This window comes from Camellia sinensis, chromosome 15 (genome assembly GCF_055761805.1).
Source record: "Camellia sinensis isolate YWXY chromosome 15, ASM5576180v1, whole genome shotgun sequence".
Taxonomy (NCBI): Eukaryota; Viridiplantae; Streptophyta; class Magnoliopsida; order Ericales; family Theaceae; genus Camellia; species Camellia sinensis.
This window is the reverse complement of record NC_138975.1, coordinates 70,020,864-70,048,194: the sequence shown is the minus strand read 5'-3', so window position 1 is coordinate 70,048,194 and position 27,331 is coordinate 70,020,864. Positions and strand designations below refer to the sequence as shown.

General features: G+C 32.9%; 2 protein-coding genes across 2 annotated transcripts; both read right to left on the bottom strand.

The window, feature by feature from the left end:
* Positions 1–2,592: 2,592 nt before the first annotated feature.
* On the bottom strand, positions 2,593–4,838 carry LOC145813044 (uncharacterized). The gene is made up of 5 exons (XM_082908306.1): positions 4,136–4,838; positions 3,764–4,042; positions 3,152–3,373; positions 2,857–3,061; positions 2,593–2,815 (listed from the first exon to the last, which is right to left on the bottom strand). Exons 1-5 carry the CDS (start codon positions 4,836–4,838, stop codon positions 2,593–2,595), a joined length of 1,632 nt encoding a protein of 543 aa, XP_082764432.1.
* A 3,745-nt stretch (positions 4,839–8,583) lies between these two features.
* Positions 8,584–11,679, bottom strand: LOC114309525 (uncharacterized). The gene is made up of 4 exons (XM_028255267.2): positions 11,468–11,679; positions 10,467–11,020; positions 9,810–10,144; positions 8,584–9,681 (listed from the first exon to the last, which is right to left on the bottom strand). The coding sequence occupies exons 1-4, from the start codon at positions 11,514–11,516 to the stop codon at positions 9,024–9,026; spliced, it is 1,596 nt and encodes a 531-aa protein (XP_028111068.2). The 5' UTR covers positions 11,517–11,679; the 3' UTR covers positions 8,584–9,023.
* Between the last annotated feature and the right edge of the window lie 15,652 nt (positions 11,680–27,331).

Sequence of the window (27,331 nt, the reverse complement as noted above, 5' to 3'; positions counted from 1 at the left end):
CCCGAATTTTTTTGGGGCCCTTTGTCTAGATTGTTTCTGGACTTGAAGAATCTTGGGTGGGCCTCCATTTTGGACTATTATTATTATAAGATGGGGAACTGACCCAAGGGTCCAAGCCCTACACATTATGTCCCATTTAGCACCAAAACAAATTCAATACTCCATTAAGTCCTCAAATTATCAATCAGACAAAAATACCCACACATATCATCCAATTTACACGCGCGCAACCTTCACCCACGATCATCTCACACCAGTCTGATCAGTACATTGTCACATCTCCGCCACTCGCCTCTACATTCTCAGTCCTCCATCTCTCCACCGTTCGACTCCACTACCTCTGAAACCCTACCCTAACCACAAAATGAACCCGTTCATCTTCTCCAATCGTCGACTCTCACCAACACAACACGAAGCCGTTTATCTTCTCGAATCGGCGACTCTCAACAACACGAAGAACCATCACGACTCTGAAGAAATTTCATAGTTCCTGACTTCGAATTCACATAAATGGGAAAAAAAAGTAACATCTCTCTTCACCTATTATTTTTCATTCAAATTTGTACATTATTCTTTGATATTTTGTATATATCATACCGTTTCAATAGCACTTTCATAAAAAAAAAATCCTTGTAAAACACATTTTACATACTTTAAAATGTATAAACCTTATTTTATATATAATCCCCTGTTTTAAAACATTCTAGTCCCCTATTTTTAAACATTCTAATCCCCTTTTTTTACACATAAATCCCTGTTTTTACACATTCAACTCCTTGTTCTTATTCTTGTTGTTGTTACTTATTCTTCTTGTTAAATATTGGCTTTTCTTCTTCGTATTGTTGCTACATTTCGTTGAATACTTAATCTTCTTATTGTTATTGTTATTGTTTACAAAATACAATGGCTTGTTCTTATTGTTGCTAGTGTTTATAAAACTGAAACATCAGATAGTTTCATCATTCTATCACATTAAATTAATTAAATGCCACATTAAATTATCATATAGCCACACAATTAATAAAGCCAAAATAAAATAAAATAATAATAATCATAATAATAATAAATAATGACTTATGAAAATTAAGGTCGCTACAATTGGACAACTGTAGTCTTTGACAATGCTAATGGGATATGGAGGCACTATGACTCTTTGAGGCCAGCAATAGGATGCCACAACAAGCACTTTGAAATTGTAAAGGAAATTGTAAGTTAAATAAAATTTCTTACTTTTCCTTTCAAAATATCTCAGCACATCATTATAACTAACAAAAACACCCACTAACTATTTTGTAGCAACAACATCAACTGAGATGGAATAAAGCATTATTCAGCAATCGAGGAAGCATGTTATCATCTCAAGAGTGCAAGACAGTAATTGTATCAATTGAGGAATGCCAACAACAAACCCCACACTCGCAAAATACAAACTCAATAATTAATGTTTCAAAATGCTAAATTTTACAGTTTTACCTAACTAATTAACTTCATCTAAAACTTTGCAGGAATGGTTGTGCAATCGTCGTCTGCAATGTTATTAAACAATATATCAGCTGGCAACCTATGCAGAAATCACTTCGCCCAACTAAGTGGGTCAAATTTCGAGTAGAAATCATCAGTCAATTCCTCAATGATAAGAACCGATCTTGGAAACTCAAACACTACCAAATGTTGACAAAACATACCAAAGCATAGAAACAATTAACAAACTTCTTTACAATACAAATACTCATGTGAACATATTTTTGTACTTTTTTTTTTTTTTGCATGTGACAAGTACTTTTATGCTTTTAGTAATTGATCTTCTTGTGGTTATCAAGGTGAAAATGATTGTTGTCATTGATGTTGTTGTTACTCTTCTTATTGTTATTATTCTTGTTGTTGTTCTTCTTGTGCTTATTCTTCTTGTTTGTGTTCTTGTGCTTATTATTGTCGCCACATTTGTGGTTGCATATAAATTCATACATGAAAGGTTATTTCTAATAATTCTTCAAATTACAAAATTATGCAGTTTCATCAATTTGTTTATAACAATTCTTAAAACTGCAAAATTATGCAGTTTCATCAAGTTGTTTCTTATAATTCTTAAAACTGCAAAATTATGCAGTTTCATCACTCAAACAAAAATTATGCTACACAATTATGCAGTTTCATTATCGTGAATGCCTTCCACGCGTTATAATATGTATTTCCTACATAATTTTTGAAACTGCAAAATTATTCAATTTCATGACTCAAACAAATAGATGAACTGCATTTCAAAATTGAAAATAAAACTGTAAAATTATACAGTTTTGTCACTACGAAATATTAAATAAATATATCATGCAGTAAAACTAAAAGATTATATACTTTCAATAAAAAATTTTCAACAACCTTCTCAGCATTCCACAAAAATAAAACCAATCAAATCCACAAGAAAATATAAATAAATAAAACTGTTACAAAACAACTTCAATAACCAAAGAACACATCAAAAAAGAAAAAAGAATGCAACCAACTTTATTCATTATTTCCATAATACCAAGTATCACATTTTATTATCATAATTTCTCAACTTCAAATACAAATCTAAAAGAATAGACTATGGCCTCAAATAGCAGCCATGCACGTCTTCTTATTGTGATTCTCATATTTCAAGCACCTCCTACGCTTGATTTGCTTCACATTGTCACCCCTAGAAGGTATCCTCTTCTTCTTGTTCCACCCGGGCTGCTTTTTCGTTATAGGAGGTTTGATAATCGAACTACCAGCACCATGAAAGTCAAATCTCTCACTTGAAGGCAGTGGATAAACAGATTCCCTGTACGACTCTCTAAAACAATCCACATAAAAAAAGGATCAATGAAATCATACACATCTCTACCACTACTACGCAAAGTATGCACATCACGACAATAAGAAAAACCATTCAATTGCCATTCATGGCAAGAACAAGTCCGTCTACCAATATCAACATAAAAAGAAATAGAAGAATGAACCTCAAGCACAGTATCACTAGTAACAATCACACCCCAAGACTTAGCTAGCTTCAAAGAGTCCACCAACTTCTTTTTCATAACTGGACACAATTTGGTAGTTTATCTTTTAGATTCAACTCTTCTATTAGACAATTGAGTCATGATTTGAACCCTAATCATATCAACCATACAAGTAATAGGCAACTCGCAGGCCCCACCAATCCAATTATTGTAAGACTCGGTAGCATTAGATGACATCTCACCATATCGTTTCCCTCTAAAAAATGCATTGGTCCACTTATCATTTTGCAAACCATCCAACATACTATCAACTCTACCATTCCCGGCAATACTCCTTAATTTCTCCATATAATGTTGGAAAGAAGTAACAGGTGGCGTATAAGCACATTTAACTAATATTTTTTTTTATCAAAGTCAACTTTTATAGTTAGTACGAAGTCACACCAATTTGCCAATCAAATTTCTCTTAAAATGGTTCAAGCAATATGCATGATATGCATTGGGAAAAACCACTGAATAGCAATCCATGTTGACGGTCAGACACAAAGGTCAATCTCCAACCTGAACCAACATCTTTTAACAACTGACTTAAAAACCACATCCCATTATTTTGATTTTCAATGTCAACAATCGCAAAAGTCGAAGGAAACAGGCTTGAAAACAAAATAACATGAAATTGCAAAAATTTGCAAATTCACAATACAATAACAGAAACCAAAATCCGCCAACTACTAAAACACACCGACAAACCAAAACTATACTAACTGCAAATAAATACATACATTGATTATCATCATTTGATGTTACTGCAAGCAAATGTCCCCTGTAACGCCCCTTCAAGAATGTACCATCAACAAACAACAACGAACGACAAAATTGAAAGCCATACAAACATCTATGAAATCCCATAAACAACCTCCGAAAACACCCACTACTTTCATCCACATCTAATTCAAACACACTTCCCGGATTTGTTCTTAGACCCGTCTCAAGGTACCATCGAAGTTGGTCAAAAGAATATGCAAAATCACCAAACAACCCACCTCTTTCCTTATCAACTGCTAACCATGGAACCCGATAAGAAACATCTATACCATATTCTTTCTTCAACTTTTTTTTTTAAACTTCAATAGGACGAGTCAACAGATTATCACTAATATCATTATGAACAATATCAGGCCCAATATCAGAACCAACCATTTTGCTACAAGATCTACGAGCAACAACCCCACAAGTATGCACATTATCCAACTTCATAATAAAAAAAATACCGGAATTCATCAACACCCTTCTATGCACAAACCATTTACAACTCGTAGACGACTTTATCATACATTCAGCAGTTACTCTTGTTGCATTGTTCTTCAAATAATTCACTGCAAAACCACACTCAACTGCACACTTAGCCAATGCAATGTGGAATGACAACACTCCACCTTCAAATTTTTGACCAACACTGTGTATAATCCCCTTCCAACTAACAGCCAACAAAACTTTCTCTGGTTCTGGATAAAAACTAGGCAACAAACCACCAAAATCATCACAATCGTTAATCAAAGAACTCTCACAAATTATAGAATCAATCCTAGAAGAATTATCATCAACCTCCACAATTCTCCTATCACCCACAACAACATCAACAACATGAGAACCACTACAACTTACCATTGATATCATATTCTCCAAATCATCATCACATTCAACAATACAATTAGAATATCCAGGAATAGAGAAAAACAAACAAAAGTTACCAACACTCAACTTCTTGAACTTCGCAGATATTTTCTTAACAACTTCATAATAACTACATCCCTCACTAATCTTAATAGCAGCACATGACTTACTGTATTTGCACATTACCAAGAAACACCCTCTCCGTACTACAAAATCACAAACTAGCAAACAGTTGTTCACAGATTCCAAACTGCAAAATTATACAGTTACAACATATCAGTATCAACACTTCACAATTCACAATTCAAAACTGTAAAATTATACAATTACAACATATCAGTATCAAAACATCAGAATTCATAATTCCAAACTACAACTTCAAAACACATTACACTATACAACAAACAAAATCAATAAAATCAAAATTATTACACTATATCACATACAAAAATCACAAAATAAGTATCAAAAAACAAAGTTTATCACAAAGCAAAGAACTATAACAACATTGCCAAACACAAACCAAAGATTACACAAATTTGCTTATCTATATATACACATACATATATGTATCGAGAGAGAGAGAGAGAGAGGGTCCACCTTACAGCACAACGAGATCGACCTCACAGCACAAAGAGATCGGTATCACAGAGAGAGATCGAGATCCCAGACAACCTCACATAGGCGAATATTTGATTTTTCATGTATATATATATATCAAATCAAAGGGTAATATAGTCATTTAAAAAATAAGAAAATAAAAAACGAGACCTCCAGGTACAAAACTTAAAAAACTGTGGACCTATTAGTCTATTAAAAATATAGTGGGATTAGAAGGGAAATAGATCCCCTACATATGACTATATAGTAATTTTCCCCTATAAGAACTACAACTTGTTTGATTCTAGTTTTTAGAAAATTTTACTTTTTTATTTTCATATTTTAATGTTTTTAATGAATTTTTTAATATTTTAAGAATTGTTTTTTTAAAAAAATTTAGATACACTTAACATAAACACACTTAAAAAGTATAATATTTGTGAAAAAAATCTTTAAAAAAATACACTAAAATACCAAAAAATATGAAAATTTAGTACATTTTTGTATTTTTGCGTATTTATTAATTTTTAAAAATATTTTTTCACAAATATTTTACTATTTAGATACATTTAAGTAAAATGTATCCAAAAAAGTAAAAAAATTACTTAAAATTTAAAAAATATTCATTAGGCCTCGTTTGGGAACAGACTAATTTTGTAAATTTTTGGTTATTTGGCTAAAATATGAGTTAAAAAAAACTAGTATGTTTGGGATGACTTTTTGACTTTTTACGAAAAGATATGCAAAAAGTAGAAAGAAGAGAGAATCTTTGAGTTTTTTGTATGAATTGTTGGCTTTTTGATTTTTTTAGTGACTTTTTGACTTTTTGGCTAAAAAAGTCACTTGCCAAACGAGATCTAAAAACAAAAAAAACAAAAAACAAAAAAACCTTAGTTTTCAAAAAATTGGATTCAGAAAACTGAAACCAAGTACACTGAATAATATTTTGGGCCCTTAAATTTTGATAAATTTTGGGGGCCCAAGGTGGCTACCTTGCTCACCTTGGGTCAGGGCCAGGCTTGAGTAAGGTATTACTTACATACTTTTGAAATTTTAAATTACTGGTATTTATTTTTATAAATTGTGTAAAGTATTGATAACTTTTACAATTTCGTTAAACTACTGATCAATCAAGGAACACTATAAATGTTCAAAATTCATCTTGAAGCCAACCACAGGTTAGCTATTGTTCTAAGTTATTTATTTATTTATTATTTTTTTTTATAAATTGTGTAATATATTGATAAATTCTACAACCTTTTTAGATTGTTGGTCAATTAAGCAAAACTACAAATGTTCAAAATTCATCTTCAAGAGAATCATAGGTTAGCTATTGTTTGATTTTATTTATTTATTTATGTATTTTTATGAATTGCGTAATGTATTGATGAATTTTACAACTTATTTAGATTATTAGTCAATCAAGCAATATTATAAATGTTCAAAATTCGTCTTTAAGTCAACCATATGTTAGCTATTGTTTGATTTTATTTATTTATTTATGTATTTTTATGAATTGTGTAATGTATTGATAAATTTTATAACTTATTTAGATTATTAGTCAATCAAGCAATATTATAAATGTTCAAAATTCATCTTTAAGCCAACCACATGTTAGCTCTTATTTTATGTTATTTGTTTATTTTTTAGACTACATTGTATTAGTGTATTTACTTTTCACGGTGTTTTATGTACTAGGATGTTGGGAGTCCTTATTAGCCACAATTGATAAATTATGGATATACCAAAAAGTAGTCAAAAAATTTAAAAGTCACTAAAAAAATCAAAAAGCCAACAACTTATACTAAAAAATCAAAGATTCTTTTTTCTTTCTACTTTTTGTACATTTTTAGTAGAAAATCAAAAAATCATTCCAAACATACTAGGTTTTTTTTTTTTACATCATATTTTAACTAAAAAATCAAAAAGTTATTAAAAAAACATGTTCTCAAACGATTACAACCTTTGTCTTCCCAAGTATCACATAATCCACAAACTTCTAAAGTAATATATATATATATATATATATGTAAGTTTGAGTTCAAATGAAAAAAGTAATATATATTTGTAATGTAATTTATTGCATTTTTTTTTTCTTCAGGGAATATCACTTAATCTAGCGGGCGACAATCTAATGGTGACCGAAACCTTCTTCCGAAATGAGAGTTCTTTTGATTTTTTTTATTTATTCCCAACCGTCTCCACAAAATTGACATGGAGATCCACTTTTTAGTTTTTGCTTTGAGAAATGAAATTAAAAGTTTTTAGAATTTTGTTTGGATGATTTAGAATGGTTGAGATAGGTTTTAGGATATTTGGAAGGACATTTTTTAAGTTTGGATGCCTTAGAATTTTGTTTTGTTTTGTTTTGGTTTTTTTTTTTTTTTTTTTTTGTATTTTTTTGTATTTTTTTTTTAACGGATGTTGGATGTGAATTAAATATATTTTGGCCTCAACTTGGTTTTTATGTATTATTTTTTTAACATTTTTTTTTTGAAGTTACATTTTTTTTTTTTTTGGGCTTTTGGTTTGATAAATTGATTTGTTCAATTTCATTTTTTTCCCCCTTTCAATTTCACTTTGATGCATTTAAGCGAGTTTTGAAGTAGTCAAAACATGTATGGTTTATTTGATTTTAGTTTCAAAATTAATCTTTTAAAAAAAAATACAATTTAGTTTGACAAAAATAAACACTAAAAAATTTTCAAAATTTTAAAAATTATTCACTTTTGAAAAATATATAATTGTATGAAAATAATGAGTGTTATTACTTTATTATTAATTTTTACTAATTAAATCTATTTGAAAATCATTTGAATTGTTTGCTTCAAAAAGACGTAATTTAACTATTGCTTCTTCCCCTAATATGAAATTATCAATGATCTCCATAATATGAAAAAGTAAAATGGGTTACAAAGTCTAAGTCAGCTCCTTGTGTCTGAAGCATACCATGGTACCCCTTCACCCTACAGAAATTAATGTAACTCTAAAAAAAAAAAAAAACCAAAAAACAGAAAATAAAAGAAAATACAAAAAAAAAAAAAAAAAAGGTACCGTTTCAATAGCACGGCAGACACAGCCGTGAGGGCATCACCGCAACCCTCGTCTAATATTTGGAGGATTCATCAAAATAACTAATTGAGAAAAGTTAGATATGAAATTTTTTTCATAAAAATGATCATGAAAGATTTACGATCTTTGGATTATCTTGATTAGTGTGTGGTGTTTTATTTTAAGTGTAATTCAAGAGTCACAAAACTTTTATGATTATTTTCATGAAAAGTTTTTTATGATACCAAGCATTACTCTAACTAATTTAAAAAACTTATTTAACAAGGCAAATCAAACACTAGTAATTTATTGAAGTGGGACAGGCAAATCATACACTAGAAATTTAACAACAATGTAATCTATCTGTGAAATGACTAATTGCAAAAAAAAAAAAAAAAAAACACTTAACAACGAGCAAATCACACACTCGTTATTTATTGAAGTGCGAAGGTAAAACCCAAAGCAATGGGCTACATTGTAAATTAAAGATGGATGGCGAAGGAATTAAAGGACGGATGCAAGCATTGAATTACGGACGGCCGGCTTTATTATGTTGTAATGGATTTGAGAGACTGGCTGCTTTTGGCAAACAACGAAAAAAAAAAAAACCTCCTTTCGTTTTTGAATTTTTTTTTTCTTTAGTGATTTTTTTTTTTTTTTTTATAAAAATTATGTCAAAAACGTTTTATTTTTTTGATCCACCTTGTCGAGACGAATTTAAAACATATATTTTTTGAAAAATTCCAAAAAATAATTGAAAAAACCAAAAAGAGCCAAAAAAGACTGAATGGCCGTCTGAATATAGTGGCTAAGAGTTCCAACCATGGGAGGAATGGGCTCGGGCTCGGGCTCGGGCTCGGGCTCGGGCTCGGGTTCATGCTTCTCATCCTCGTCCACAGAGGGCAGTGGCTTGCTGGGATCCTCGTCAAATGACATGGCTTGCTCAAGGTATGCGTCCATACGCGGAGTGGCAAATAAGCGCAGCTCTTTCGGATCATCACCTCTTGCAGCGAAACGCTGGCGATTATGGGAAGTCTCAGAAGAGAGTGCAAAAGGACGCCCTTGCTTTTCGTAGATTTCCTGTGTTTTCATCAACCTCGACATCTGTTGCAGCTCAGATTTCAGCATCTCAATCAACGGGTTAGACTCATCATTAACCACGTTCTCCAGCAAGCTTTGGGCTTCAGCAAGCTTCTTAAGAGCACCGTCCAGCTTCTTGTCGTCAGCCATGACTCTTGATTCTTTTATCATCTGTGCAGTCCGGAGACGGTTCTCCTCCATCATCACCTCCTCTCTCTCTGGCTCCACGGATGTCCTGCCGGTGCGGCTTACAGTAAGGATTATCGGACTGGCATCAAACAATTTCCCACCAGTGCTGCACGCGCGTTATATGCATACACATATCCATTATATTTGTCAGATCGATCATCAAGTCAAATTAAAACATAATTTATTCTACTAGCTAGTAAATGCAGGGATTTGATAATATTGGTACCACCTCACCTGTATGTGTAAGTGATTTCGAGGACATCCGAGCCCGCCGGACGACTAGCAGCAGGGAGAAGAAGGTCCACTATGACCTTGCGCACCTCTTTGTTGTAAAGATCGCCAAATGAAACAGTCACAGGGCTGGCATCATCGTCCTTGGATTGTGGATAGTTTCCGGCAGACACCTTAACGATTGTGGATTCAACTTTTGTGACAGTGAGCTTCAGATCCTGAACAACCACGGTGAGAAGCCCAGCCAAACACTGGGAAAATGCAATACTCAAGTTGTTCTGGTTTCGAACTTCTGAGAACGTTCCTCCCATGCTGTGGTTTGCGATGGCATTGAGCACCTATATCAAAGGAGTACACGTACCGGAATTACTAAAGTTATACTACTACAGCTTTGCAATTTTTTTTTAGAAAAATGCTAACCATCCCTCCATAATTCGAGAAATTATTCAATATTCTTTGAATACTACGTGTTTATACTCCTTAACCAATTATTATTTAATATTCCCTTTTTTATTTCTCAATCATCCAACACAATATCCCACCTATCTACCTTTTCCACCAATCATAATCTTATGGTACCACGTGTCCATTCTCTGCGATTATTAAATAATTACCTATAAAATTAGTATGAATGAAATTGTTTTTTTCAATACAACTTACCCTCGGATCGTGGTCTGCGCCAAAACCAAATGTGTATACGGGCACATTGCCGACTGGAACTTGGGCAGCATCATCACCTTGGTTTGGCTGACCGTCGGACATAAGCATAATGCCCACCACACGCCCACTAGTATGTCTGCGGTCATTGAGCACTTTTAAGCCCGTTTGAAGGCCAGCAGAAATGTTTGTCCCACCATTAGCAACTAAAGCATTGACCAGTTTTTCAATCTCCGCTTGAGAATTTTCAGTTATCTGCCTCAATGGGCACAATCTCTTGGAGCCCCCGCTAAATGTGACAATTGACAAACGATCAATCGGGCTAAGTTTCTTGATCATGAATAGCATGGCAATTTTCATTTTTTCTAACTTCTCTCCGTCCATGCTACCACTGACATCTAAGACCGTCACAAGATCCACTCCGGATCTGTCATTGCCGGATCCTGCCCCCATGAGCTCCAGCATCACCTTGAATTCGCTTTGTTCCAGTGGTGCCGTCGCCTTGTTGATGATTTTCGCCTTTGTTTTTCCTGCCAAGAATGTTGCAGGTTTTTCCCCTGAAATATACCATCATCCCAAAACTCAAATTAACAATCAACAAAACATTCTAGTATGCTACAGGAGTATATACAGCCGATATGGTGCAGAAAGTGTTGGAAATGAACTTGCTACACATGATACATTGTGCAGAAGCATGGCAGCTTCAAAGGAGCTCCCATGGTCAAAGGGTCAAAGACTTAGACATGAAGAAGAAAAAGACCCCAGCCATGATTTACAGATAGCTCCAGCCATGCTTTCACACTGGTAAGAGCTTCTGTAAATAGCTCAATTACTAGCTTAGATTTATATAAGCTGATAGAGGGAAAATCTTAGACATTGAGAGATTTGACAGAGGATGAATACTCTGTTTCTTGTAAGCTTTGAGTGAGATATATCAATACAATTGTGTGGCTTTTCTTTGTAAATTCATAGAGTATAAATGGAGAAACGAAGAAAACATAAACCTGAGACATCTTGGCTTGCAACAATCGGCTCATCATCGTTGAAGCTCATTTTGCCAAGAAAACGGATACACCAATTGAATTTGCTAAACTTTCCTTACTCCCATCTCACCACTTTCAACCTCAAATAAATATAGAGAGGATACAATTATCAAAGAAGACTTTCTTGTAGTCTTTTTTTATGTTTTATCTTAAGGCCTGGATATGACAGCTCAGGTTTTTTTTTTAATTATTATTTTTTTATTTGTTACATAGGGAAGAAGGGAATCTCCATTGACTTGAAGTGAGCAAACACTTTCTTTTAGTCGTTTATTTTAGAATATGACAGCTCAACTTGTTTTGTTTTGTTTTGTTTTTCTTTTTTATTTATTTTTTCTTCTTTTGCATAGGGAAGGTTGTATTGAAGGGAGCAATACTACAATCGGGTATACACCAAGTAAAGCACAAATTTTTTTATTTTTATTTATTTTTGCATTGCGCACTCTATTCTCTACAAACTGTTATTTATTTTTTGCTTATATCCTTTTTTGTTTATGCAAAATTTTACCTTAAAATGACGTAATAGTGTCATTTGTAATAAAAAAAAACAAATATCAATAGACTCTTTATTATAAAGTGATAGATCAAAATCTAACCAAATCATTTTCAATAATCTTATTATATTGAATGTTACATTGGAGTGTCACGTTTGAGGTACACTAGAGAGTTTTTTACGAAGTGTTACCACTACAAAAAATTAAGATTTTAGAGACCAAAATTTATGGATAAAATTATTTTTATAGGGACCAAATATTGTTGTTGCGAAAAGTGTCATTATTACATTTTTAGCAACGAAAATTAGACATTAGTGATGAATTATTATCTTTTTGGGACCAATTTTTTTGTCTAAAAAAATAAACCATTGTGAGACCAAATTATTGTGTCCCTAAAAGTCTATTTATTTATGACATTTTAAAAATTTTGTCGCTAAAAATCTTGTTTTTGACTTTTCGGGACGACCTTTTAGCGACTATCTTTATGACGATAGAAATTGGTTGTAAATATCTTTTACAACAAAATTTTCATTTTTTAGTCTCTAAAACTCCTATATGTTGTAGTGTATGAAAAAAATTTCACATTTTGGCTATTTATGTAATTTACATTACAATGGACCTTTAGGTTTATAAGAAAAAAGGAAGGACGAAACAGTTCATAAGATCATTGTTTGAGATTTATTAGTGCTGCACCTTAATCTTATATTTTTTTGTTTTTTTAAAAATTATTTTTAATTGATTAAGAAACAAATTTATGGATTATTATATCACTCCATGCATAACACAGGTTATAAGCTAATCTATATATACATATATTAAGGCATTGTTTGGGAATATGCTTTTTTAGTAACTTTTAGCTAAAATATGATGTTAAAAAAATTAGTACGTGATGACTTTTTGACTTTTTACAAAAAGTTGTGCAAAAAGTAAAGAGAAAAGAGAATCTTTGACTTTTTAGTATAGGTCGTTGGCTTTTTGATTTTTTTAGTATTTTTTGACTTTTTGGCTAAAACAACCACTTGCCAAACAAGGCCTAAGGACAAAGAATATTTTAATAAAAAGCCTTCTAAGAGTTTCAAACATTCATTCTAAATTCTAATTTTTTGATTTTAAATAATTAAAAACATCTTTTATTGGCTAGCCTTATTGAAGCAAAAATAAATAAATAAATAATATTTCTTAATTTATGACACTCAAATGAAAAGTATATTAATCCATTTCAAAATTCAAATAGAGGGAAAGTATACTAATCCTTCTTCAAATTTAAAAAGAAAGTATGACATTCCTTTTCTTTTATTTTTTTCCTTAGAATTTGAAGGTGGCATCAATGATCATCTTCACATATGGGTCTGATTTATTATTGTTCTGTTGCTAACAGAAACCGAACGAATGTAGAGATTAAGCTTGAATGACGGAAAAAAATAAAAATAAAGATATTTCTTGTATAAGCTTCATTTTTTTTTTCTTTTTTTTCAAACCATAGAATTGAAGGAGGCATCCATGGTTATTTTCACATATGGGTCTAGTTTATTGTCGTTCTGTTGGTAACGAAGGTCTGATAAACGTGAAGATTAAACTTGAATGAATGTAAAAATAAATAATAAACAAATTTATTCACCAATGAAATCTTAACAATCATCATTTTGAAAGAGAGAGTAGTGTAAACAATATTTATTCTGGTAGAGATGAAACAATAAAGAAGATTTTATGTGAAAGCAGTGAAACATGTTTGTTGTGTAAGCTTTTTTTTTTTTTTAATATATATTTTTTTAAAAATGTAAACTCATGCTGATTAGCTAGGTAAAATATATAGTATATTTTACGTATGGAAAACAATTCCTTAAATCATGTGTATTTAAATTTGAATCCCTAAATGATAGGTGTAGTTTAAAATTTCAATTTTTAGTAGCTAATGATATTTTTTTTCTTTTTAAAAAATAATCCAGAATCAACATAATTAGATTAGAGTTTTGAAGCTCCTAGAGCTCTTAAAATTAAAACTCATTTTTTTTCTTAATATATAGTATAGATAAGTAATTAACGTTCGGGAAATTTTTTTTAAGGTCCCTTATATTACGATTTAATAGCATAAAGGATATGAAATATTTTCATAGTAGCTGGGGTCCCTCAAATTTTTACAGAGAAATTTCAATCTAGAGAAATTTTGAGACAGAGAGATATTTATCTAAAATTTCTCCGTGTTTTGAAATTTCTTTGGTTTGCTCAATTTGTCTGTGTTTTCAAATTTTCTTTGTATTTTGAGCCTTCTCTGTTTTGCTCACAATTAGGTTCCTAATTTAGGTTACTTGTTTGATTTTCACTGATTAGTTGTCTCTTTATGTGTAACTTTCCTTTCGAGATGAATTTTCTCTGGCACTAAGATATCCCCTTTAGATTAATTTTATCTGAACACATTGGACTTCCTTTCTCTCTGTACCTTGCTTGATTTTCTCTAGGTAGTTGTCTATTTGATTTTCTCTCAAATTTTCTCTAGCATTTGAATTTTCTTTGTCCACATTAAACTCCCACTAATTTATATTGTTTGTTTGATTTTCACTGGTATGTTGTCTTATTGTGCTGAATTTTCTCTGGCATATGTATTTTCTCTGACCACAGAAGTGTCTAATTTCTTTTTGTGACTTCCTTGATTTTCTTTGTATAGTTGTCTGCTTGTCTGTGTAATTTTCTCTGGTTTTTGAAATTTTTTTAGGGATTTGACATCTTTAATGTTGAATTTTTCGTCCTTGTGTTGAATTTCATGTTGACATCTTTATGTTTTCATTGTTTAGAAATGGCAAAATGCAGCAGCAGCAAAACACCTAAAGCACCACAAAAGAAACAGAAAATCATTCAGTCTTCTAGTTATGAGCTGAGATCAAAATGCAGTGATAGCAAAACAGCGCAAACATCCCAAACAAAATAGAAACTCTTTGTCACTGCCAATTATGAGCTAAGATCTAAAGGCAGTAGCAAAACACCAGAAGCACCGCAAACAAAACAGGAAGTCCACGCCCAAGAGGCAACTAGCATCAAGAAGACACCAATTCCAAGGGAAAAAGAAATTGCAGAGAAAATCCATCTCAAACAAGATCAAGCAAGCAGATAGACTAAACTGAATCCAATGTGTTCAGAGAAAATTGTGATGCCAGAGAAAATTCATCTCAAGGAAAAAATTACACACAAGTGCACAACTAACTAGTGAAAATCAAACGAGCAACATAATTTGATGGGTTAGATAAAATTCAAATGCTAGAAAAATTCAATCAAGGCACATAAGGTAATGTGATTATAATTGTGGTCAGAGAAAATTTAGATTCCAGAGAAAATTCATCATATCGAGGAAACCAACCAGTGAAAATCAAACAGGCAATATAAATTGAAATGCCTGAGAAAATTCATCTCAACCAAACTAATGGCAAAGAAATTGCAGAGAAATTCATCTCAATGAAACTATTAGCTTCAACAAGATCAATCAAGCACACAAAGTAAAGTGAATCTAACGTTATTAGAGAAAATTCAGATATAGGATAAAATTATAGACATAATGACATAACAAGCTTTAAGAAAGATACAAAATGAAATTGAAATCCTAATTAATCTGGATATTATTACAAAATAAAAACCCTAATTAATTGAAGAATATTATAAAATGCAATGAACTCTAGATACAGAGAAAAACTAGTTCGAGAATTAAAACACTTACCATAGTGAAGTGGTGATAATGAAACCCTAATTACGAACAGAGATAACCGAGTTGAAGAAGAACAGATTCAAGGATGAAAGTAAAATGCATCAGAGAAATTTCTGAAAAGAAATCTCAAAGATTTTCGTGGAGACCCTACCTTTGCTAAATATGATTGACAGAGCTGCTATGGCTTTGAAGATGAAGGGACCCATGTGATGCCCCAAAAATCGTGAACTTCAGAGAATACATTATCAATTAAATACAGGGTTTATCTAAGGTTAGGAGTCTAGGAAATGACACTAATGAGTCCTATGGCCAATAACCGAGTAACATCCCAGATCGCCGGAGGAGTCAAGTTAGCCTCCCTTCTAAGTCCAGCTTTTTTAGGTATCGCACTACCCTTTTGACAGATCTTAAAAGGCATTGACACAAGGTCTCATATGCAACGTAGAGATAGGCATAGGATTACAAGGTAAATAATAATTACAGCGTCTCCAATTTTAAATTTACAAAATGAGTTCCATTACTATTACAATCCAAAAAGAATAAATAAAAGCACAATTAGACTAATGAGCGAAATGGTTTTAAACTTTCTCTAAGGAAAACTTAAGTCTTCAAATGTCTTTGACTCTTCATTGGCTTTGTACGTTTCTTCGATACCTGGTATGAAACGCCATGAGCTTTGAATGCCCAATAAACGCACACACACCCCATCCTTTTTTCCCAATCCAATACACCATCATAATTATAACAAGCAAGTAATGAAGCATGATAATCATTCAATAATAAAGGATTACAAGGTTAGATGTTAGAAATCTAGAAATCCCCCAAAGAGACTTCGTCCTCCCAACCACAAAAATCGGATGCGGATTATTCGGTATGCCCCCTCTTTTGCTACTTTGTTACAGAACTAACCTCGGATGCCTACCAACGGTTATATACTGTGTAGTGCCAACTACAGGGCCTCAAAAGAGACGGTAATAATGGGCCTTTCCAAAATCCCTCCTTACACCAAATACCTAGGGTCCGAATACAATCGTTCTGTTTAAGGGTTCCGAAAATCACTTGTACAAGATTTTAACTTCCAAATAGGGAACGCAACCCGTCAACCAATCAATAACTTAGTAATCTTGTCCAAAAATTTGCAACCCATTACCACCCATTAAGTTTCCCATTTGAGTTAGATAATTTAAGTCACAATTAGCACATGCTCATGAAACAACATCTATTGCACAAGTTTGAACAACTAAATAGTACAAATAGAAGGAAATAAGGTTACAACACATGAGATTCACACATGAAGATAGGCACAAGTAGCTCTAGGCATATTCAAGTAGTTAAGGAAATAAATTCGCACATGAATAAAATTTTCAGATTTGCATAAGTGTGAGCACCATCGTAGGATTAAAATAAAATACATAAACCTATGACATGTAAAATATCATATCGAGATATGATCATAAATTAATAAGCATATTCATGAACACAAGAGCATGAAACACTAATGAAAACAGAATTTCCAAATTCAGTACTTCCTAAAGATTATACTCAAAACGGCTATTTTAGATTTATCTAGAGCCCAACCTTCCTATGGTTCGTAGGGAATTTTATCTAGTTTTTAGAAAATTTTTTGGAAATGGAATAGCTTTTCCAGATTTGTAGTTATTTCAGAAATACTCCACGTCTGTCCAGATTCGTCGACTGCTACGAAAATCAGAATTTTTCACAAACTGCTCACGCGTTTTTAATGAAACCAATTTTCCTAGAAAGATAACTCCTTAAGAAATATTTTGACATAAAATAGAGGTCCAAAATATTTTTATAAATTTTTCTACAATTTTCGTAATGTGGCTGCAAAACAGATTTTTCTGGCACAGTTCTTGAAAATAGAAAGTTGGTGAGAAAAGAGGTCAGCTAGGGGAAATTTTTCACTTATCTTGTGATGAAAACATGCTAAATAATTTGTATTAAACTCAAAAATTTAAAGTGAAGGGCTGCCTTTGAAAATTTTGAGAGATTGAAAGGAAAAAATGTAGCCTTATACCGATTAAGAAAAATAAAAGAAGGGTAGAATCAAGGCTCAACTCCTTCCATTTTTAACACAAGAATACCATTATAACACATCTGAAAATACCATTTTAAACTTCTAATAACATGTATTTGACAAAGGAAAATGGAAGAGAGAGTTGTGTTGTGGCTTACTTGAGGGTTGTTGGAATTGCTAGCAAACTTTTTCTCCTATCTTCCACCAAGCTCACCCTTCTCCCTTTCTTCTCTCGCTAGAATATAGTGTGGGTGTGTGTGTGGGTGTGTATATGTGCTCAACAAATGGGGATGAGTGGTATATTTATAGAGAATTTGGTGTGAAAAGTCCCAAATGTCCATTGGTTCCAATTCAATTGAATAGTGCCTTGATTTGGTTTAAATGTAATGGAATAAGGGAGGATTAGAACCTTAATTATGTATTTAATTATGATCTAGTTAGGTTTAGGGCTAATTTAAATACCTTATAGTTAGAAGTACACACACATATATATAGCAAATCTTTATAAGTACCAAAGTCATTATTGCTCCAAGATTTCAAGGGATTTGTTTGTACTAAAGTACATTGATTATAGCCAAGGAGGTATGATGGCTAGCCATGTGATGATGAATTGATGGACTTGTTTTATATATATATATATATATATTTTTTTTTTTGTGGATAAATCTTGGAAATTGTAAAATATAATGTTAAAAAAAGATTTTATGGTACAAGTGTATATATAAATATATAATGGTACTTGTGTTGGGGTCAATTTGTGATTTAAAAAAAAAATCTGAGGGCTTGGGCTCAATTAAAGTATCTATTTCAAGTGTAGAGTTAATAAATTAGTGTTAGGAAAAGTAATTCGGTTTGTATTATCTTGCTTTGAATTTAAAGGTAAATAACCGAACGAAGACTGTGAAAATCGAAAGTTAAGGTTTAGAGTGATTAATCTAAAATTTGAGAGTTAAATATTAATATTAGAGTGTTAGAAATGATTTCTAAGCTTGCAGGGTCGATTAGGGTTTGTATGGGTTCGTCCGTGATGCGTTTTCGGTTCTAGGGTTTAATTTGCGAACAATCAACGAATTAAGGATTTTATTATAATAACTCAAAATTTAGGGACCTAATAAGGTTTACAAAAGTTAGGGGTCTCACAACCTCTCCCTCTTAAATAAATTTCGTCCTCAAAATTTCAGTCATTCTTCTTGTCTCAAATTGTTGTGGGCAATTGCGTTCTAGTGCTGGCAGCGTGTCTTTAAATCATTCAGATCGTTTTCTCCTTTTATGTTATTCTCCGTTTTGTCTAGAGTCGCCATTGCTCTTATTCTAATAATAGCGTTTTGAATCGAATTCCTCTCTGATTAATGACTAAGGAGATAAGCTAATCTCCCACGTTTCTTGAACTGTTGACTATATAGGTAATGACGCTGCTGCTTCAATGTGAGGGCTTGTATTACCAATTTCCTGATGCGGCGATCTACACTTCCCATTGTGTTGGTTGATTTGTTGCATCATTAATCTATCCCCCTTAAATAATAAAAGCATTCTGTTGGATAGGTAAGTCATCTCCTTCTTTTGGCAACTTTCGATAATAGCTAAGTTACAAGTAATAAATCTATTTCTAGGATGAGGTTGATGTCAGGTATCTTCATTCTTCAGGAGTCAAGAATTGTCGTACATTCAATTTCTAAGGGTCCACATACAAGTTCTAATGGTCCGATATAGCATAGTTACAAGGGATGTGATGGATAAAACATGTACTTAAGAATTATGAGACGAGTGTAAAAGTACCAAGACTAGGATTAATTAAGGAGAATTTACACCTTATGCTCGAATTACAAAAATTCCTTCAAAGAGGGTCCTAACTATTATCCTAGTTTTACTTTCCTGAAGCTCTTTTTGCGGTTCTTCAAGTCTACTTGCAGCACCTTACCTGTACCTTGGATGCGGCGCGGTGAGATCTTCTTCTGCTTGTAGTGTGAATGCTCTGCCGATTGGCCTCTAACTACTACTGAGCCTAGACCTCTTGTTGTTTCCTGCCCACTGATATACTCGACCAACTTGTTATACTTGTCCATGGTTTCTGACCACTAATCCCTTGCGTGTTTGCTCCCGTTCCTTTTACTTGATATCCTGATTGAGCGAGTTGAGGACACTTATTCTTAAAATGTCCTGGTTGGCCACACTTGTAACATTTCCTCATCATATTCCTCCATTCTTCACTACGCCTTTGTTGACCTTGTGTTCTCTTATCATAAAGTGCTAATTTGGCTTGGTTCCTAATATCCTTCACCTTGAAATTTTGTTGTTTAGCAGTCTTTGGCTTAATTACCCATGGTTGTTATCTTAAGTGTTTTTCTTGATCTCTGTCCTACTGGGGACATTCGAACCCCTTATGTCCCATCTGTTGACAATGATAGCACTGGATCAGCCTTACTGGTCTTTCTTGAAAACTTTTCTTCAAATTTTGTTGTTGTGGTGGCAGCCTGGAATAAGGTTTTTGTGCCACGTTTTCCTTTTGGTTTCTCCGGGGTCCTACAAATGATTGACTCTCTTTCATTTTGTTCCAAATCCTCCTTGCGTCAGCTACTTTCCTATCTAAGGCAGTGCCTACTACTTTATCATATGTTTGGAGTCGTTGAGGTAAGACCCTTTCTCTAATTATAGGGTCTAGGCCCCACTTGAATCTTCGTGCCTTTTCTTCAGCATTTATTACCTTCTGAAATTCTCAAATCCTTTCTTGTTTGATCACGTCCGGAAGATACTTTTTTAAGAATAGATTTCTAAATTGCGCCCATGTCATCATTGTGATATCCCTAGATTCCTTGATTAAGGTCCACCAATGGTCTGCTGCCCCTTCCAGTTCATATCCAGCTAGAGTAATTTTGTCAGCATGCTCTGTTACTTCCATTGTATCCAGTATTTTCTCAATTTGCTGAAGCCAGCTTCCTACTGTCCTTGAATCTAATACTCCTGTGAACTTGGGTGGTTTTTGTACCCTAAACTCTAAAAAGAAGTGAGTCCTACCATCTTGTCTGTTTCCTCTTAGGTGTTCTAATCCTTTTGAAATTTGACCCCTGAGATGCGAAATTTCAATCGTGTGCATTAGTTCATTCTTAGAATTTTGAGTTCCTGGCATCATTTTCCTATTGCATTGGGCTCGAGTGTAGTCCACCATTTCTTTGTTTTACGTAGTAAGGCATAAGCTGGAGTCTAATTATGGATGCAAAAGGGTAATCAACTAATTTTAAGTTAGAGTTATCCAAGGGTGTTTGAAACAATAAGATCAAATAATAGATAACAAATTTAGAGAAAAACACAATACTACTTCATATATAATAGTAGGTGCCATTACAAAAGGTAGTAGGCTTCATTACAAAAGGTTACATCTTGATAACGCAAGTGTGGCTACCACATTTGCTACTACTATTCTTAGAGTTATACTAGATCGTACTACACCTATATTGACACATACGTTTACAACAGTTTAGAGATTACGGATTACAACTCTAACCCTGGTTGCTACCACATCGGTCAAGGTCTTGGAATGGGTCAACTTCTTATCCTAGTGTGAGGAACGGTGACCCTAACGCGCCTGTTGCTCTTTGACTTTCGGGGGGGATCTCTGTTGGTCCAATTGGGCGGGATTCTGGTTTGAGTATGAACTTTGGATAAAAGTTCCTCTCCTGAATTGTGGAATCTGAGAAAAACCCAAGCCCAATCTGAAGTGCCTCGGAAATTGCTTCTAGAAATTTTTCGTCATCCTTCTCAAGCTTAAGTGCATGCTTGAGAGCCGGATACTGACTTTTGAGTTAGCGTTGAATTACGGCTCTCTTTTGTTCAGAGGTGGGATATGGGTGTGCTCCCTCCACTTTCCTTACTTCCTCGATCAATTTTTCCTTCCCCGTTCTTTTATACCATTCGTCGTAAACTTGTGGGTCAAGGAGTTCAATGCGCTGGTCTTCTTGGAAACGATAATAGCCCCAGTGGTTGTAGTACCAGACATTTGATGGGTCACTAGCTATCCTATGTCAAGGAGAGGGAATCCGTTATTAGTTTTCTTTTAAGTTAATTTTATTATTATTATTATTATTTTTATAATAATACACTAGTGTATGGGAAAAAGTAACTAGAGTCACAAATCGGGTTACATGGGTTAGGGGTTGAACCTAGGCTCTGATACCAAGTTGTGACGCCCAAAAAATCGCGAACTTCAGAGAATACATTATCAATTAAATACAGGGTTTATCTAAGGTTAGGAGTCTAGGGAATGACACTAATGAGTCCTATGGCCAATAACCGAGTAACATCCCAGATCGCTGGGGGAGTCAAGTTAGCCTCCCTTCTAAGTCCAGCTTTCTTAGGTAGTGCACTACCCTTTTGCTAGATCTTAAAAGGCATTGACGCAAAGTCTCATAAGCAACGCAGAGATAGGCATAGGATTACAAGGTAAATAATAATTACAGCGCCTCAAATTTTAAATTTACAAAACGAGTTCCATTACTATTACAATCCAAAAAGAATAAATAAAAGCACAATTAGACTAATGAGTGAAATGGTTCCAAACTTTCTCTAAGGAAAACTTAAGTTTTCAAATGTCTTTGACTCTTCGTTGGCTTCGTACGTTTCTTTGATACCTGACATGAAATGCCATGAGTTTTGAATGCCCAGTAAACGCACACACACCCCATCTCTTTTTTCCAATCCAATATACCATCACAATTATAACAAGCAAGTACTGAAGCATGATAATCATTCAATAATAAAGGATTACAAGGTTAGATGGTAGAAATCTAGAAATCCCCCAAAGAGACTTCGTCCTCCCAACCACAAGAATCGGAAGTGGATTATTCAATATGCCCCATCTTTTGCTGCATCGTTGCAGAACTAACCTCAGATGCCTACCAACGGCTATATATTGAGTAATGCCAACCGCAGGGCCTCGAAAGAGATGGTGATAATGGACCTTGCCCAAATCCCTCATTACACCAAATACCTAGGGTCCGAATACAACCGCTCTATTCAAGGGTTCCGAAAACCACTTGCGCAAGATTTTAACTTCCAAATAGGGAACGCAACCCGTCAACTAATCAATATCTTAGTAATCTTGTCTAAAAATTCGCAACCCATTACCACCCATTAAGTTTCTCGTTTGAGTTAGATAATTTAAGTCAGAGTTAGGACATGCTCTTGAAACAACATCTATTGCACAAGTTTGAACAACTAAATAGTACAAATAGAAGGAAATAAGGTTACAACACATGAGATTCACATATGAAGATAGGCACAAGTAGCTCTAGCCATATTCAAGTAGTTAATGGAATAAATTCGCACATGAATAAAATTTCCAGATTTGCATAAGTGTGAGCACCATCGTGGGATTAAAATAAAATGCATAAACCTATGACATGTGAAATATCATATCGAGACATGATCATAAATTAATAAGCATATTCATGAACACAAGGGCATGAAACACTAATGAAAATAGAATTTCCAGATTCAGTACTACCTAAAGATTATACTCAAAAGGGCTATTTCAGATTATCCAGAGGCCGGCCTTCTTATGGTTCGTAAGGAATTTTGTCTAGTTTTCAGAACATTTTTCAGAAATGGAATAGCTTTTCCAGATTTGTAGTCATTTCAGGAATACTCCAGCTCTGTCCAAATTCGTCGACCGTTACGAAAATCAAATTTTTCACAAACCGCTCACTCGTTTTTAATGAAACCAATTTTCCTTGAAAGATAGCTCCTTAAGAAAGATTTTGACATAAAATGGAGGTCCATAATATTTTTATAAATTTTTCTACAATTTTCGTAAGGTGGCTGCAAAACAGATTTTTCTGGCACAGTTCTTGAAAATAGAAAATTAGTGAGAAAAGAGGTCAGCTAGGGAAAATTTTCCTCTTATCTTGTGATGAAAACATGCTAAATAATTTGTATTAAACTCAAAAATTTAAAGTGAAGGGGTGCCTTTGAAAAGTTTGAGAGATTGATAGGGAAAAATGTAGTCTTATACTGATTAAAAAAAATAAAAGAAGGGTAGAATCAAGTCTCAACTCCTTCCATTTTTAACACAAGAATACCATTATAACATATTTGAAAATACCATTTTAAACTTCTAATAACATGTATTTGAAAAAGGAAAATGGAAGAGAGAGTTGTGTTGTGGCTTACTTGAGGGTTGTTGGAATTGCTAGCAAACTTTTTCTCCTATCTTCCACCAAGCTCACCCTTCTCCCTCTCTTCTCTCGCTAGAATATAGTGTGGGTGTGTGTGTGGGTGTGTATATGTGCTCAACAAGTGGGGATGAGTGGTATATTTATAGAGAATTTGGTGTGAAAAGTCCCAAATGTCCATTGGTTCCAATTCAATTGAATAGTGCCTTGATTTGGTTTAAATGTAATGGAATGAGGGAGGATTAGAACCTTAATTATGTATTTAATTATGATCTAGTTAGGTTTAGGGCTAATTTAAATACCTTCTAGTTAGAAGTACACACACATATATATAGCAAATCTTTATAGGTACCAAAGTGATTATTGCTCCAAGATTTCAAGGGATTTGTTTGTACTAAAGTACATTGATTATAGCCAAGGAGGTATAATGGCTAGCCATGTGATGATGAATTGATGGACTTGTTTTATATATATATATTTTTTTGTGGATAAATCTTGAAAATTGTAAAATATAATGTTAAAAAAAGATTTTATGGTACAAGTGTATGTATAAATATATAATGATACTTGTTTGGGGTCAATTTGTGATTTAATAAAAATCTGAGGGCTTGGGCTCAATTAAAGTATCTATTTCAAGTGTAGAGTTAATAAATTAGTGTTAGGAAAAATAATTCGGTTTATATTATCTTGCTTTGAATTTAAAGGTAAATAACCGAACGAAGACTGTGAAAATCGGAAGTTAAGGTTTAGAGCGATTAATCTAAAATTTGAGAGTTAAATAATTAATATTAGAGTGTTAGAAATGATTTCTAAGCTTGCAGAGTCGATTGGGGTTTGTATGGGTTCGTTGGTGATGCGTTTTTGGTTCTAAGGTTTAATTTGCGAACAATCAACAAATTAAGGACTTTATTATAATAACTCAAAATTTAGGGACCTAATAAAGTTTACAAAAGTTAGGGGTCTCACAACCCACGCGGAAAGCTTGAAGAAAAAGAAGAAGGATGTGACATTTGGATGAGCAAATCGAATTGAGAGAGGAAAATTCTGAAATTGTAGAAGCAATTGTTGTTTGCTTTAATTTTGTTATCGTTCTCAATTCACAGAGGGAGTCATGATGGTGGCAGAGGGGGCGACGGCGTGGGAAGCGGAGGAAAAGGCTACGGCGAGTGAGAGAGAGAGAGAGAGAGAGAGAGAGAGAGAGAGACAGTGAGTGTGTGTGTGTGTGTGTGTGTGTGTGTTAGTGTGTGTGTGTGTGATATATACGGGTATGGGTATATGATCTTAGGCTATAAAAAGATGTTGTGGACCTCTCCCATTACTAAAAGTTAGAGAGGGATGTTAGGCTAATTTTTCCATAAATTTATATATATTAGCAATTTTGATTGAAAGATTAGGACAAGGAAAAAATAATTATTATTGACTTCACAATATATTACTCTTCTAGTCATTTTTTATCTAGTAATATCACAACCCTAAAAACAAAACAAAGAAAGTTGATTTGTGTGCTGCTGAACTTGATTGAGTGGCAGGTCTAACATTAAGTGTAGTCAAATAATTAGAAAAATTTATATATGTTAGAAGTTTTGATTGAAAGATTAGGACAATATGTATATATATATTATTGACTTCACAATATATTACTCTTTTAGTCATTTTTTCTCTGATAATATCATAATCCTAAAAATAAAACAAATAAAATTGATTTATGTGCCGTTGAAATTGATTGAATAGTAGGTATATCATTAAGTTACTTCACTGCCAACGAACTAGGCCTAGTCTAGTTGACCATTATGCTTTCTTTAGGCCTTAATTCCAAGGAGGTTATGGGTTTAATTTTCCTTAGGGAGGTTCAATTAAGGGAGTGCAAGCACTTAGGTGTTGTGCTTTGCCAAGAGTAGAGAGATTTTCTTCTATAAGTGCTAACAACTAACAACTAACATATATCCATAAAAAATAAAAATAAAAAAAAGTTCCTTCACCGCCTAAATAAGTAGAACCACTGCATAGGTACATATAAATATTTTTTATTTTTTATTTTATTTTGTCCAACATGGGTTAGACCCAACTTGCACTAGATAGTAAGTATATCATTTTAAATTTGATAGATATTTTTTTTTTTTTATTTTGTCAGACATGGGTACATATAGAGCAGGTTAGACCCAACTTGCACTAGATAGTAAGTCAATGTATATCATTTTTATTATAAGTTATAATAATAGTGTTTCATGATTCTAAAAAAATAAAAAAAAACCTAAAAATAAAAAAATAAATGAAATTGATAGGTCAACAATCAATTCAATTCTCACCCAGACTAATTAACTACTTTTATATCAAAATAAATAAAAGAGAAGAACGAAAACTATGTGGTTATCTATTGGAAATTTTATAATACCTATCTTATTTTGGAGTATGTATCATATATTTTAGTTATGATATTTGTGGTATATAGTTATGATTTAGTTATGACTTATTGTGACATTAGTTATAACTTATTATGATTATTATTTTGATTATAATTCAAAAGATATTTGATTATATTTTATGTGGTGTTTAGTTATGACTTATTATTGTTTTTTGGGTATATTATACAAATAGTTCTTATAGTTTACACGATATGCCAATTTGGTCAATATTATTTTAATTTACTCAATTTTGTCCCTTAATTTAACGGATTGTGTCATTTTAGTCCAATAAATAACAGTTGTTAAGTTTGGTGGTTAAAAAGTCAAACTATGTGTCAATTTGTGTAGACTTTCCATCCACCAAACTCAACAATCGTTATTTATTAGACTAAAATGACACTATCTGTTAAATTAATGGGAAAATCAAGCAAATTAAAACAACATAAATCAAATTGACATATCGTATAAACTACAATGATCATTTACCTAATTTACCCCCCCCCCCCTCCCCCTCTTTTTTTTTTTAAAGTTATAATTAAAAATTATTTAGTTATAACTTTGGTAATAATTAACTTGTATCATGTATACACCCTTTTAAGAGTGTATTTTCTAATATGACCCAGCAACTTACTTCTTCATCACGAATCTTTGCCCGTAGGCTGCAGCCTATAGAAATGAAATGTAATAATAATTTACTCCAATATCCCTTTATTTGTTCATTTATTTTTAATACTTGGATTGTGGACCAGTTTGTGAACATTTTGATTAATTTTAAGACTTTAAAATTAAAGATCAAACAAACTTCTAGTAGCCCTTAAAAATAACTCGAACTTAAGATTTTAAATTTCATTCTACCATTCTTTTGGATTTCCACTGCCTCAAAAAATGGAAGACTAGACTACCATTAGTCATATAATATAGCTAATTAACGTCTAACTAACATTTAAATTATAACAGATTGAAAAATTTAAACAATAGTAAAATTATACATATTAAAAGTTTTGATTGAAAGATTAGGACAAACAAAAAAATAATCATA

Coding starts and splice junctions, on each gene's coding strand:
- LOC114309525 (XM_028255267.2), bottom strand. CDS start 11,516: ATGAGCTTCAACGATGATGAGCCGATTGTTGCAAGCCAAGATGTCTCA. Junction 11,021..11,467: donor TGCAAGCCAAGATGTCTCAG/GTTTATGTTTTC, acceptor GGTATATTTCAG/GGGAAAAACCTGCAACATTC. Junction 10,145..10,466: donor GCGCAGACCACGATCCGAGG/GTAAGTTGTATT, acceptor CCTTTGATATAG/GTGCTCAATGCCATCGCAAA.
- LOC145813044 (XM_082908306.1), bottom strand. CDS start 4,838: ATGTGCAAATACAGTAAGTCATGTGCTGCTATTAAGATTAGTGAGGGA. Junction 3,374..3,763: donor ATCAAATGATGATAATCAAT/GTATGTATTTAT, acceptor AAAAAATATTAG/TTAAATGTGCTTATACGCCA. Junction 2,816..2,856: donor CGTAGTAGTGGTAGAGATGT/GTATGATTTCAT, acceptor GGATTGTTTTAG/AGAGTCGTACAGGGAATCTG.